This window comes from Somniosus microcephalus, chromosome 24, assembly GCF_052327205.1.
Source record: "Somniosus microcephalus isolate GS21.2 chromosome 24, FLI_Smic_1.0, whole genome shotgun sequence".
In the NCBI taxonomy this organism is placed as follows: Eukaryota; Metazoa; Chordata; class Chondrichthyes; order Squaliformes; family Somniosidae; genus Somniosus; species Somniosus microcephalus.
The window spans coordinates 5,217,210-5,231,731 of NC_141010.1; the positions used below are offsets into that span (position 1 = coordinate 5,217,210).

Below are 14,522 nucleotides of genomic sequence, written 5' to 3' on the forward strand. Positions count from 1 at the left end.
GGAGGTCAGGACATCCAGTTTGTTCTCATCCGATTTGACCGTTGCAGCGGAGGCGATCAGGAATCTTTCAAAGCACTTAAGCCAGTGAGCAAACTTGGTGGATGCGTCCGCCTCCCGATGGTCTAAGTCCAGGCATGCTGGTGTGAGGATCTTCTCCATTATAAAAAATCTTGTTAATAAAATTGATGCGCTATCAATTACTCAAAAGACTGAGGTTAAGCGAGTAACTAACAGGCTTTTATTAACAAGAGAATGAAGGTGTGCCTCGAGTGGTCGACCAGTCCAGAATACAGAGGGACTGTGGAGCAGTCACCTTTATACCTGGACTCGTGGGAGGAGTCAGCCGAGGCATGTACAGACATGTACACAGTGGAATACAAACACCCACACAGGCAGGTATAACAGTGGTTTACCACAGTGATGTTGTTTGAGGGATAAATATTGACCAGGACACCGGGGAGAACTCCCCCTGTTCTTCTTCGAAATAGTGCATTGGGATGTTTTACACCCACCTGAGAGAGCAGATGGGTCCTCTTTTTAATGTCTCATCCGAAAGACAGCACCTCCGGCAGTGCAGCGCTCCCTCAGTACTGCACTGGGAGTGTCAGCCTGGATTTTTGTGCTCGAGTCTCTGGAGCAGAACTTGAACCCACAACCTTCTGACTCAGAGGCGAGGGTGCTGCCCACGGAGCCACGGCTGACACAACTTATTACGCGGGGGGGAGGGGGGTAAATCCCATGACCCTTCTGGAATCGAGTTGTTTCCAAGGTGCCAAACTTGCAGATGGGAAATTGGACCTGAGTCAAAGCTCTGTGGTGGGGTCAGTATTCTGATTCCGAGTCAGCCTGCTCCTCAGTCCCAGTGTATGTGTCCCCATCGCAGCAACATTAAGATCCGGAATACTCACCTTCAGATGCTTCCCTGAACTCACTACACCCCATCTCTGCGATATTCAGCTGTAGCTATCTCACCACTGAGTGAGTTGGTTGTGGGTCCACCTTGGGATATTTTACTACATTAAAGTTGCTGTTTACATACATACACAGGATTACATAGGATACCCGGCACAGAAACAGGCCATTCGGCCCAACCAGTCCATGCCGGCGTTTATGCTCCACTCGAGCCTCCTCCCGTCTTTCCTCATCTAACTCTATCAGCATAACCCTCTATTCTCTTCTCCCTCATATGCTTGTCTAGCCTTCCAAAAAATACATATTTATACTATTCGCCTCAACCACTCCCTGTGGGAGCGAGTTCCACATTCTCACCACTCTCTGGGTAAAGAAGTTTCTCCTGAATTCTCTATTGGATTTCTTGGTGACTATCTTATATTGATGGCCTCTAGTTATGCTCTTTCCCACAAGTGGAAACATTCTCTCTGTATCCACTCTATCAAAACCTTTCATAATTTTAAAGACCTCTATTAGGTCACCCCTCAGCCTTCTCTTTTCAAGAGAAAAGAGACCCAGCCTGTTCATCCTTTCCTGATAGGCACACCCTCGCATTTCTGGTATCATTCTTGTAAATCTTCTCTGCACCTTCTCCAGTGCCTCTATATCCTTTTTATAACATGGCGACCAGAACTGTACGCAGTACTCTAAGTGTGGTCCAACCAAGGTTCAATACAAGTTTAGCATAACTTCCCTACTTTTCAATTCTATCCCTCTAGCAATAAACCCTAGTGCTTGGCTTGCTTTATTTATGGCCTTATTAACCTGTCGCTACTTTTAATGATTTGTGTATTTGTACTCCGAGATCCCTTTGGTCCTCTATCCTACCCATGCTCGCACCCTCCGACTGTTGTTGTTGTTCAAAGTCCCACTTGAGAGACTTGAGCACATAATCTAGGCCGACACACCCAGTGCAGTACTGAGGGAGAGCTGCACTGTCGGAGGTGCCAACTTTCAGGTGAGAGGTTAAACCCCGTCTGCTCTCTCAGGTGGCATTATTTTGAAGAAGAGCAGGGGAGTTCTCCCCGGTGTCCTGGGCCAATATTTATCCCTCAACCAACGTCACCAAAAACAGATTATCTGGTCATTCATCACATTGCTGTTTGTGGGAGCTTGCTGTGCGCAAATTGGCTGCCGCGTTTCCTACATTACAACAGTGACTCCACTTCAAAAGTACTTCATTGGCTGTAAAGCGCTTTGGGAGGTCCTGAGGTTGTGAAAGACGCAGAGAGCTGCTGATATCGGAGATAAGTAACCCAAGAGGCAGCATCTTTAGGGGAGGGGGGGCGAAAATCGTGAAAGGGGGAAAAATGATAAATACGTACAAAGATTTATTAACAAATTGCAAAGGGAACAGGGAGAGTATTTGGATTTTAAAATTTGGATTGAAATATCTTTCACCGTCCAGAGTCTTTTCTCTGAAGCTGAATTCACTCACAAAGAAAAATAAAGTAGAAAATGTTTAATTAATTTTTTTTAAAGTACAGTCAAGCTAACAGAAATAAAGCATTGTGCAAAACATTGAGATCAAGATATAAAATTCACGCTTTTTTCACTCCCTGCTCCCACTTCCTTTTAAAATGGCACAAGGCTCCTGCAAACCGCGTGCAGACTCTGAGCTCTCTCAACCGTTTCCACATCCAGTCAGGCGGCTTGTTGCTGGGGTCAATAATGTTCCTGCAAGTTTAAAATGCTCTTCCCTTCCGGCAAAGCAGCAACAAGTTCGTTGGTTCATCTTCTGGGAGGAAAAAAAAGGAGGCGAAACGTTCCCCAAGGCAGCTTGAAGAGAAAGGATCTCGATCGCCTTCGCTGCACGCTCTCCCTCGCCCTGTACCAGCCGAACTGTTTCACTCCATCTTCTCCATCAGTTTCCTCACTGTCCTCCTGGAAGTGGCACACTTGCTGTTAATCACAGCGTTAAAGTCACACCCCCGCCCGCACACGAAAGTCACGTAATCTGCAACAGAGTCAAAAGAGAAACAAACCATTTATTTTTCAAAACTCAGAATTCACCTCCGCCGTTCCCCGTCTCGTGTCCTGAAGCCTCCCGAGTCTGGCTGGGGTAAAGTTCCACAGGCGCCAGCCCCTCCCCATCTCACCCAAATGTCAGCCGAGACATGAGTGTCGGTGGGTTATTCAACCATGGGGGCATCACAACCAGGCCTGATCCTGTGCAAGCACACACTCTTCACCTCTGAGGTCCCTGGACAGTGATCAGGAGCAGGAACCCTGGCTGATTTCCTCTCTCTCTAACCCAGTGGTCACTGGGCAGTGATCAGGAGCAGGAACCCTGGCTGATTTCCTCTCTCTCTAGTCCAGGGGTCACTGGGCAGTGATCAGGAGCAGAAACCCTGGCTGATTTCCTCTCTCTCTAGCCCAGGGGTCACTGGGCAGTGATCAGGAGCAGGAACCCTGGCTGATTTCCTCTCTCTCTAACCCAGGGTCACTGGGCAGTGATCAGGAGCAGGAACCCTGGCTGATTTCCCATCTCTCTAACCCAGGGGTCACTGGACAGTGATCAGGAGCAGGAACCCTGGCTGATTTCCCCTCTCTCTAACCCAGAGGTTACTGGACAGTGATCAGGAGCAGGAACCCTGGCTGATTTCCCATCTCTCTAACCCAGGGGTCACTGGACAGTGATCAGGAGCAGGAACCCTGGCTGATTTCCCATCTCTCTAACCCAGGGGTCACTGGACAGTGATCAGGAGCAGGAACCCTGGCTGATTTCCCCTCTCTCTAACCCAGGGGTCACTGGACAGTGATCAGGAGCAGGAACCCTGGCTGATTTCCCCTCTCTCTAACCCAGGGGTCACTGGACAGTGATCAGGAGCAGGAACTCTGGCTGATTTCCCCTCTCTCTAACCCAGGGTCAGTGGACAGTGATCAGGAGCAGGAACCCTGGCTGATTTCCCCTCTCTCTAACCCAGGGGTCACTGGGCAGTGATCAGGAGCAGGAACCGTGGCTGATTTCCTCTCTCTCTAGCCCAGGGGTCACTAGGCAATGATCTGGAGCAGGAACCCTGGCTGATTTCCCGTCTCTCTAGCCCAGGGGTCACTAGGCAATGATCTGGAGCAGGAACCCTGTCTGATTTCCCCTCTCCCTAACCCAGGGGTCACTAGGCAATGATCTGGAGCAGGAACCCTGGCTGATTTCCTCTCTCTCTAGCCCAGGGGTCACTAGGCAATGATCTGGAGCAGGAACCCTGGCTGATTTCCCCTCTCTCTAACCCAGGGGTCACTGGGCAATGATCTGGAGCAGGAACCCTGGCTGATTTCCCCTCTCTCTAACCCAGGGGTCACTGGTTGCGTCAGGTTCAGGGGGCAGGTCAGGGTCAACAAATGTTCACTCCTGAATTAATGCCCTAGACAGCCCTAGGACCTCCTCTGGGTTCCTGATTATCGGTTGGTATGTAAATGCAAGAGGTTGTACAATAAATTTATACTTTAAAAATTAATAACACTTTGCTGCAGTGCCATATATATCCTGCGGGGGGAGCTGTTGGACGGGTTCTCAGCAGCACCACCAGCAGGAATCTGGTGAAACTGCAGCTTTGCCCCCACCCTCGACCCCTCACCCCCCACCCTCACCCTCACCCCCCACCCTCACCCTCGCCCCACACCCCCACCCTCACCCCCCACCCTCGCCCCCACCCCTCACCCCCCACCCTCGCCCCCACCCTCGCCCCCACCCCTCGCCCCCACCCTCACCCCCACCCTCACCCCCACCCCCCACCCCCCACCCTCACCTCCCACCCTCACCCTCCACCCCTCTCCCTCGTCCCCCACCCCTCACCCCCCACCCTCACCCCCCACCCTCACCCTCACCCCCTCACCTTTGATGGCATCTGTGACTACAGTGGGTAAGCAGATGGGCTTCTCCATGGTGGTCTTGTTGTGGGCGATGCGTTCACCCCGAGCTGACGACCGTGCCAACGTCTGATGAGAAAAGAAATACCCCAGGAGCTTCCGAGTCATCAGCTTCGGCTTATCTCGTGAGACCTGCGAGAGTTCGTCCACCTCCCGGTTGGTGAGGTACACACCTGATCCAGGTATCAGCTCCGCCTTCGGTCTCCCATTTGCCTGGTTAACAACAACAACAACTTACATTTATACAGCGCCTTCAAAGTAGTAAAATGTCCCAAGGCGCTTCACAGGAGCGCAATCAGACAAAATTTGACATTGAGCCACATAAGGAGATATTAGGGCAGGTGACCAAAAACTTGGTCAAAGAGGCCGGTTTTAAGGAGCGTCTTAAAGGAGGAGAGAGGCGGAGAGGTTTGGGGAGGAAATTCCAGAGCTCGGGGCCCAGACAGCTGAAGGCACGGCCGCCAATGGTGGAGCGATGGAAATCGGGGGATGCACAAGAGGCCAGAATTGGAGGAGCGCAGAGATCTCGGAGGGTTGTATGGCTGGAGGAGATTACAGAGATAGGGAGGGGCGAGACCATGGAGAGATTCGAACATGAAGATGAGAATTTTGAAATCGAGGCGTTGCTGGACCGGGAGCCAATGTAGGTCAGCGAGCACAGGGGGTGACGTAATAAAACTCACTACGCACTTGGTTCGAGTATAAAGCAAGGTTTTAATCAATTTGTTTCAAAACATGGAGGTCCAGTTATCTTTCACTAGTTCCTGTTTACAAAATGTCCTGGGAAAGCTGGGCCCACGCCCGAGTATTTATGCTCCTTGGATGGCGCCACCAGCTGGCCGTCCAGTGTTATTTCATGACTCTTTCTTCATGGATCATAAGATTCATAACAGGGGGTGATGGGTGAACGGGACTCGGTGCGAGTTAGGACACAGGCAGCAGAGTTTTGGATGAGCAAATAAGAGATATCGTTAACAGGGGTGGCCTTTACCGCTCATTTTCTTTCACATTAAACCGGGGGGGGGGGGCGGTGGAACCACTGACCCTACCTCGACAGGGCACGCCCACACTGGCGAGCCATCCGGCAGGATGTCTTTCATGGCACTGTCCCAGATGCCCAGGGCCCGAATGTCCTGATGCCCGAGGGGGCTGGCAGCACTCTCCTCCAGCCTGTTCCACATGGCGATGACACTGGAGCAGTCACTAACCTCCCTGTATGGCTTCATGGGGGTAACAGTCTCCTCGGCAATCAGAACGGAAGGCAGAGCCAGCGAAAGAAGCGGCAACTTACTGTCAGGCGGCGGATTCTGAGAGAACAAACAAGGCATGGAATAAGAGATCACTGTGGGTGGTCCTAAATAACCCCAGGGGGCTCAATTAATCATTTTAAATCTGTGATTAATAGATTTTTGCTAGACAAGGGTATAAAAGGGTATGGAGCCAAGGCGTGTGGATGGATTTAAGATACAGATCAGCCGTGATCTCATTGAATGGTGGAACAGGCTCAAGGGGCTCAATGGCCTCCTCCTGTTCCTGTGACTCATTTTAGAAGCATCAACACTTACCTGGGCATCCATATGTGATTCGAGCAGTCCAGCAAGGTCCTTCAAGAATTTTATGTTCTTTTTGGATGCATCTGAATAAAGAAAGAAAAGTAGAAAGACTTGCATTTCTATAGCGCCTTTCATGACCTCAGGATGACCCAAAGTGCTTTACAGCCAATGAAGTACTTTTAGAAGTGTCGTCACTGTTGTAATGTCGGAAACACGGCAGCCAATTTGCGCACAGCAAGCTCCCACAAACAGCAATGTGATAATGACCAGATAATGTTTTTTAGTGATGTTGATTGAGGGATAAATACTGGCCCCAGGGCACCGGGGAGAACTCTCCTGCATTTCTTCAAAATAGTGCCCTGGGATCTTTTGTGTCCACCTGAGAGAGCAGACGGGGCCTCAGTTTAACGTCTCATCCGAAAGACGGCACCTCCGACAGTGCAGCACTCCCTCAGTACTGCACTGGGAGTATCAGCTTGGATTCTGTGCTCAAGTCTCTGGAGTGGGACTATGAACCCACGACCTTCTGATTCAGAGGCGAGAGTGCGGCCCACTGAGCCACGGCTGACCTAAAATAAATAAAATGAAATAGCAAACGATGCATATATATATATTATATACCAAGAAAACAAAAGAAATCATTGTGGACTTCAGGAAGTCGAAAGGCGGAAGTCACACCCCCATCCACATCAATGGGGCTGTGGTGGAAAGGGTGGACAGCTTTAAGTTCCTCGGAGTCCACATCACGGAAGACCTCTCCTGGTCCCTCAATACCTCCTCTCTGGTGAAGAAGGCCCAGCAGCGCCTATATTTCCTAAGGAGGCTGAAGGGATGTAATCTGTCACCCCTGATCCTCTCTAACTTTTACCGCTGCACTATAGAGAGCATCCTGACAAACTGTATCACAGTATGGTATGGCAGCTGTAGCTACTATGACCGGAAAGCCCTGCAGCGGGTAGTCAAAACTGCCCAACGCATTACCGGCACCCGGCTGCCGACCATAGAGCACATATACCAGAAACGCTGTCTACAGAGGTCACGGTCCATCATCAAAGACCCTACCCACCCCAGCCACAGTCTGTTCACCCTCCTACCATCTGGGAGACGCTACAGATGCATTCGCACCCGTACGACCAGATTTAGGAACAGCTTCTTTCCCAGGGCTGTCATCCTACTGAACTCCACAAATAAACTCTAAAGCCTGCACATCTGCCAATGCACTTTATTATGGTTATGTTTATGTTAATGTATTACAAGCCAAATGTATGTTGAATGTTTAAATGTCTTAATCCAAATGTACACTCTCAGGAGCCACAAGCCTACATTTCATTTTACTGCACTTGTGCACTAACAATGACAATAAAAGTTGATTTGATTTGATTTGATTTGATTTATATACAAATAGTGTTATTTGGCATGTGATAAAGAAGAAATTGAATACATTTTTAAAGCAGAGGAAGATGCAGGGCTACGGGGAGAGCGCAGGGCAGTGAGATTAGTTTTGGATTGCCCTAGCAAAGAGCTGGGCCAGACACGATGGGCTGAATGGCCTCCATCCCTGCTGGCTCTGTGATTGAACCTGTTGCGAAAACTGTAGTACTGCCCCTGGACACAGGGGGGAAGCACCATCTACCCAGCTCACTAGGGGTCTCTGCTGGCAAAGGTCCAGTACTGCAGCATTGCCATCTCAGCACCCTCCCATTAAACCCCTGACACTGTTAGACAGCACGCGGTTATAACTTATATTTCTACAGCGCCTTTAACGTCCCAGGGCGAGCCACATGAGGTGTAATTCGACAAAACATAGAAACATAGAAGATAGGAGCAGGAGTAGGCCATTCGGCCCCTCGAGCCTGCTCCGCCATTTAATGCGATCATGGCTGATCATCCAAATTCAGTACCCGGTCCCTGCTTTCTCCCCACATTGATCCCTTTAACCTTAAGAAATATATCTAACTCCTTCTTGAATATATTTAATGAATTGGCCTCAACTGCCTTCTGTGGTAGAGAATTCCACAGGTTCACCACTCTCTGGGTGAAGAAATTCCTCCTCATCTCAGTCCCTTATCCTTAGACTGTGACCCCTGGTTCTGGACTCCCCGCCATCGGGAACATCCTTCCTGCATCTAGTCAGTCTAGTCCTGTTCGAATTTTATAAGTTTCAATGAGATCCCCTCTCATTCTTCTAAGCTCTAGCGAATATAAGCCTAATCGACCCAATCTCTCTTCATACGTCATTCCTACCATCCCAGGTATCAGCCTGGTGAATCTTCGCTGCACTCCCTCCATGGCAAGAACATCCTTCCTCAGATAAGGCGACCAAAACTGCACACAATACTCAAGGTGTGGTCTCACCAAGGCCCTGTACAACTGCAGCAAGACATCCTTGTTCCTGTACTCGAACTCTCTAGCTACGAAGGCCAACATACCATTTGCCTTCTTAACCGCCTGCTGCACCTGCATGCTTACCTTTAGCGACTGGTGCACAAGGACACCCAGGTCTCGTTGCACTTCCCCTTCTCCCAATCTATTGCCGTTCAGATAATAATCTGTCTTCCTGTTTTTGCCACTAAAGTGGATAACCTCGCATTTATCCACATTATACTGCATCTGCCCAATCACCCAACCTGTCCAAGTCATACTGGAGGCTGATTAACAGAAGGAGATAATAGGAGGGGCGAGCAGTAGCTTGGTCCAAGAGTTGGGTTTTAGGACGGAAACGGAGTGGTTTAGGGAGGGAATTCCAGAGCTTGGGGCCCAGGCAGCTGAAGGTGTGGCCAATGTTGGAGCGATTAAAATCGGTGATGGTCAAGAGGCCAGAATTGGAGGAGCGCAGAGATCTCGGAGGCTTGTATGGCTGGAGGAGGTTACGGAGATAGGGAGTGGCGAGACCATGGAGGGATTTGAACACGAGGAGGAGAATTTTAAAATTGAGGCATCGCCGGACGGGAGGCAGCGTAGGTCAGCGAGCGCAGGGGATGACGGGCGATGGGACAGCTCTGGTTACCAGACAGTAGTTTGGGACAGTCTCACTGCTGGGCCTAAAATGTACTTCACAAAATTACCCAGAATTTGGCTTTAAGTTGCCAGTCTCACAAAGCAAAGGCACCAGGATGGCAAAATGGCACAACACTAATCCTGTAAGGGGCACCCTTCTGAGGTTGGGCAGAACAGTGAGAGATTTAATATTGGTCCAGAAATTCGGGTCCCCACGGGTGAGTACGCGCTGGGTACTCACGCGTAGGCCCAACGAAAGTGCCGGTTTCGTGCATGCACTGCGCATGCACGGGAAACCGGAACTTCAGTTCCCTTGAAAGAAGGGGTTGAGAGGTGGAACGCGTGCGCCGGAGAGGCAGCGCGTGCGCACCGAACTTAGGTTTTTTTTGCAGCTTTCTCCGGGAAGGTAAGTTTCCAGAAGTTACAAATTTAAAAAGCAGGCACAAGGCCTGCTTTTAACAAGGTAAGTGATGAATTAATTAAAATTAAAACACTTTTTCCACAGGTTTATTATTTTTAAATACTTTAAAGAAAGGTAAGTTTATTTTTAGCCCCGTTAGAAAATGTAATTAATTTTTTCAAAAATTTAAATTATTGTTTAAAATAGTTATTTCATGTAATTTATAGTTATTTTTAAAATGTGATGTTTTAAAAAAAAAATATTTGAAGTTTTAGTTATGTTTTGGGGCTTATAGTATTTATAGGTTTGACAGACCTTCCTGTCAAATTTATGAATGAAGCATTCCCTGCTGCCATTGGCTCTCCATGGCCCCGTGATCCCAGGGGACGCTTCGAACTAACTGCGCCCCTGGGATACGCAAGCACTGCACGCCGGCAGCTGGAGCAGGCCCAGGATCGGAATCCCACGCGGGCCCACAGCTCAACGGCTGGCGTGCTAGGTAACTGCAGGTCGGGGGCTTGCACCCGCGGGAAGCCCCCGACCCGAATTTCTGGGCCAATCTGTATCTAACCCATGCTGGGCCTGCCCTTGGATAAATACTTGAAAAGGAGAGATTTGCCGGGTGATGGGGAAAGAGGAGAGTGGGATTAATTAGAGAACTCTTTCAAAGAGCCGGCACTGGCACGAGGGGCCGAATGGCCTCCTCCTGTGCTGTGTCATTCTATGATTCTAATTTCTGTGCCTCTAAGGATGTGAAAGGATTTACCCAGTGCTCCTACTTGCAGGCCCCTCATGGCGATGCCTCGTTCGCTGCCACTGGACAAGAGGTCGTTTTCCTCCTCTAGTTTCTGCAGCTGATCCTTCAGGTTCCGGTTCTCCGTCTCCAGCGCTTGGATGTGCCGCTCCCGCGCCAAGCCCAGCTCTGCCTGCACCCGTCCGCACCGCTGCAGCTCCGCCACCTGCCCCTGGAGCTCCTTCACCAGGTCCGCGTACAGTCCCATCACCTTCATGGTCTGCCCGCTGTCCGAGGCGGGAGGAAGGCTGGCTGCCGCAGCGGGTGCTGACGGCGAGGCCGGAGGATCCGAGGAGCATTCCCGCCGCAAAGGCTCGGCCGGGAAGCCGGTTAACAAGCAGGGCTGCGGGGACACGACGCGGGCGAGGCGGGGCAAAGCTGCGCCGGGAAATGGCAAGGGTTGGCGGCGCGCGCTCGGTCTGCCGGGGTCACCGCGGTGCAATGGTCTCCTGCTCAGGGCTGGGTCGAAGCCGCGGCGGGTCGCCGGGGAGCTCGAACACTTCTGCTTCTTGCTCTGTTTGTGAGCCTCCTCCTCCTCCTCGGTGCCCAGCAGCTGGAGCCCAGGTCTGCGGTGCTCGGTGGGTCTGGAGGGCGACCGACTAGGACCGGTCACTGCATCCTCGGAGCGTCCGTTCACCTGCCTGAACACAGTAAAGGACGGGGTCTTACACAGCAGCTCAAGAACCAATACACAGCAGGGTCAGACAGGATGCACCCACTCAACCTCGTAAACACATTGGAGGAGGCCAAGGGGCAAAGGTCATCGACCTGAAACGTTAACTCTGTTTCTCTCTCCACAGATGCTGCCTGACCTGCTGAGTGCCTTCAGCATTTTCTGTTTTTATTTCAGATTTCCAGCATCTGCAGTATTTTCTTTGTGTTGTTGTAGGAGGAGGCCGTTCAGCCCCCCGAGCATTTAATGAAATCATGGCTGATCTGTAACCTAACACCATCCACTCGCCTTGGCTCCATATCCCTTAATATCCGTGTCGAGCAAAAATCTATTGATCTCCGATTTAAAATGATTAATTGAGCCCCGGCACCTACTGCTTTCTGTGGGAGAGAGTCCCTCACTCCTACCACCCTTTGTGTGAAGAAATGTTTCCTAACTTCTCTCCTGATATATTATTTCAACTGAAACAGACGTAAATACTGACCCCGTATCGGATGGACCATTGACTCCGGGTCAGGGGGATTGGGTTCGAGCCCCACTTCAGGCCGGCCCGGGAAGCGGAGACTGGCTCTGAATACGGTGGGGGGGGATGTCGAGTGGGGGATGGGAGCGAGTAGCACCCCACCATCATAAAGTGCAGCTGGAAAGACAGCCCTACCGATGGTGCAACACTCTCTCAGTACTGCCCCTCCGACAGTGCAGCACTCCCTCAGTACTGCCCCTCCGACAGTGCAGCGCTCCCTCAGTACTGCCCCTCCGACAGTGCGGCGCTCCCTCAGTACTGCCCCTCCGACAGTGCGGTGCTCCCTCAGTACTGCCCCTCCGACAGTGCGGCGCTCCCTCAGTACTGCCCCTCCGACAGTGCGGCGCTCCCTCAGTACTGCCCCTCCGACAGTGCGGCGCTCCCTCAGTACTGCCCCTCCGACAGTGCGGCGCTCCCTCAGTACTGCCCCTCCAACAGTGCGGTGCTCCCTCAGTACTGCCCCTCCGACAGTGCGGCGCTCCCTCAGTACTGCCCCTCCGACAGTGCGGCGCTCCCTCAGTACTGCCCCTCCGACAGTGCGGCGCTCCCTCTGTACTGCCCCTCCGACAGTGCGGCGCTCCCTCAGTACTGCACTGAGAGTATGGGCCTGGATTTTGTGCTCAAGTCTCTGGAGTGGGACTTGAGCCCCCGACCTTGAGTCAGAGGTGAGAGTGCGACCCACTGAGCCACGGCTGAACTCCATTTGCAATTGTAGTTTCCTGTCTGTTGTTCTAGTTCACTACAGTCTGTGCTGCAGAGTGGATTATGGCCCACACTGGATCCCTGGCCTGGACTGAGCTCATCTCAATAAAGACAGCAGTCGGGAAAATCGACCCCGGTGCCTCTAGGCTTGGGCTGGGGAAAATCAGCCAAGGCTTCCACGCTTGATCACTGTCCAGTCACCCTGTGGATCCGTACAACATCTAAAGCCCAGTCCCTTCAGGAGACGAGGCAAGGAAATTGGGCAGAAAAAAAAAACTGGGTTTAGAATCTCCCTCATTCCTTGTAATATCACGAAACTTCACTCCTGATCGACAAGTGCACAGGAACAGGAGGCCATTCAGCCCCTCAGGCCTGTTCCGCCATGGATCACGGGTGATCTGTTCCTCAACTCCATCGACCCGCCTTTGCTCTGTATCCCTCGATACCCGTATCGAACAAAATTCTATCGATCTCAGTTTTGAAAGCCCCAGCATCCACAGCTTTTTGGGGGAGAGAGTTCCAGATTTCCACCGCCCTTTGTGTGAAGAAGTGCTTCCTGACATCACCCCTGAACGGCCTGGCTCTAATTTTAAGATTCTGCCCCCTTGTTCTGGACTCCCCCCCACCAGAGGAAATAGTTTCTTTCTATCGACCCGATCAACTCCTTTAATCATCTTAAACACCTCGATCAGATCACCCCTTAATCTTCTATACTCCAGGGAATACAAGCCCAGTCTGTGGAACCTGGCCTCATAATTTAACCCTTTTAGCCCCGGTATCATTCTGGTGAATCTGCGCTGCTCCCCCTCCGAGGCCAATATATCCTTCCTGAGGTGCGGGGCCCGGAACTGGACACAGTTACTCCAGAGGGGGTCTGACCAAGGCTCTGTACAACTGAATCCACTGATTCTAAAATTATTTACTCGTTGATCAAACCTGCTCCCTCATTTACATTTTATATAAACCCGGTGACAGGTGTGACCCCAGCTGGTCTCTCCTCTTACCTGTGAGAGTCTTGCCGAGGCCCAGAGCTCTGTGTTCTGCAGGTGAAAGCCCACTCGCTGTTCTGTTGCCAGGCTGGGGGTTTGGAGACGCCGGGCTCCCTGCTCACCTCTCCAGTCCTGGGCACATCTTCCTCAACCTCATCCTCATACTCATCATCCTCTTCATCCTCCTCCTCCTCCTCCTCCTCTCCCCTACAGCCCTGCTGCTGATGTCCCTCTGTCAGTGTTGCCAGCTCAGTATAGAGGGGCTCAGTGACTGCCAGCATAGTGTCAGCCATGCAGCTTAAGCCCAGGGTGGACAGCGAGTCCCCAGATCAGGTTCCAGCTCCAGCCCAGTGCCAGCCTGACAGTCTCCCAGTCACAACACCAGGCAGGAAGTCCCGCCCACTCTACAATTACATTGGCTGCCAAAAGCAAGGAGGCGTGGCCCGTTTGTCAATCTGCATCTTCTTTGGTTCCAACAACTGCCAATCAACAGAACAGAAGCCAGGCGGTTCAAGCTCTTGTCAATGAACCTGGTGCCCACCTCCCATTGGCGCAGAGGCGATTACATTCCCCTTGTAATTGGTCATCTAGCTGTCAATCAAAATTAAATCCCCCCCCCATATACACAAACACAACCAAGCGGCAGGGTTTTATGCTTTTGCAACCGTTTCAATGGGATCAGGTGCCAGATAAATGCAAGGTTTATTATAACAATAGATGTTTTTATCTAAAGAAAGTAACTGGGTACAGAAAATACACAAAATATATCTGAAAAGGCAGATTCAATAATAACTTGCAAAAGGGAATTGGGTAAATACTTGAAGAGGAAAATTCACAGGGCTCTGGGGAAAGAGCAGGGGGGAGTGGGTTTAATTGGAGAGCTCTTTCAAAGAGCCAAATGGTTCTGTGTCTGTCGGCATTTGAAAAGTGGATCGACAGATTAAGGTATTGCCTTTTGTCTCTGGAATTTTAGGATCGAGAATTCCCTCTCTAAACCTCTCCGCCTCTCTCCACCTTTGAGTCGCTCCTTAAAACCTACCACTTTGACCAAGCTTTTGGTCACCTGTCCTAATA

At 51.0% G+C, this 14,522-nt stretch overlaps 1 protein-coding gene across 1 annotated transcript; it reads right to left on the reverse strand.

Moving 5' to 3' along the window:
• Positions 1 to 2,398: 2,398 nt before the first annotated feature.
• On the reverse strand, positions 2,399 to 13,815 carry LOC147100983 (uncharacterized). Its single transcript, XM_085966124.1, has 6 exons — positions 13,464 to 13,815; positions 10,535 to 11,202; positions 6,384 to 6,454; positions 5,868 to 6,125; positions 4,785 to 5,031; positions 2,399 to 2,908 (listed from the first exon to the last, which is right to left on the reverse strand). Exons 1-6 carry the CDS (start codon positions 13,739 to 13,741, stop codon positions 2,799 to 2,801), a joined length of 1,632 nt encoding a protein of 543 aa, XP_085822250.1. The 5' UTR covers positions 13,742 to 13,815; the 3' UTR covers positions 2,399 to 2,798.
• Positions 13,816 to 14,522: the final 707 nt, after the last annotated feature.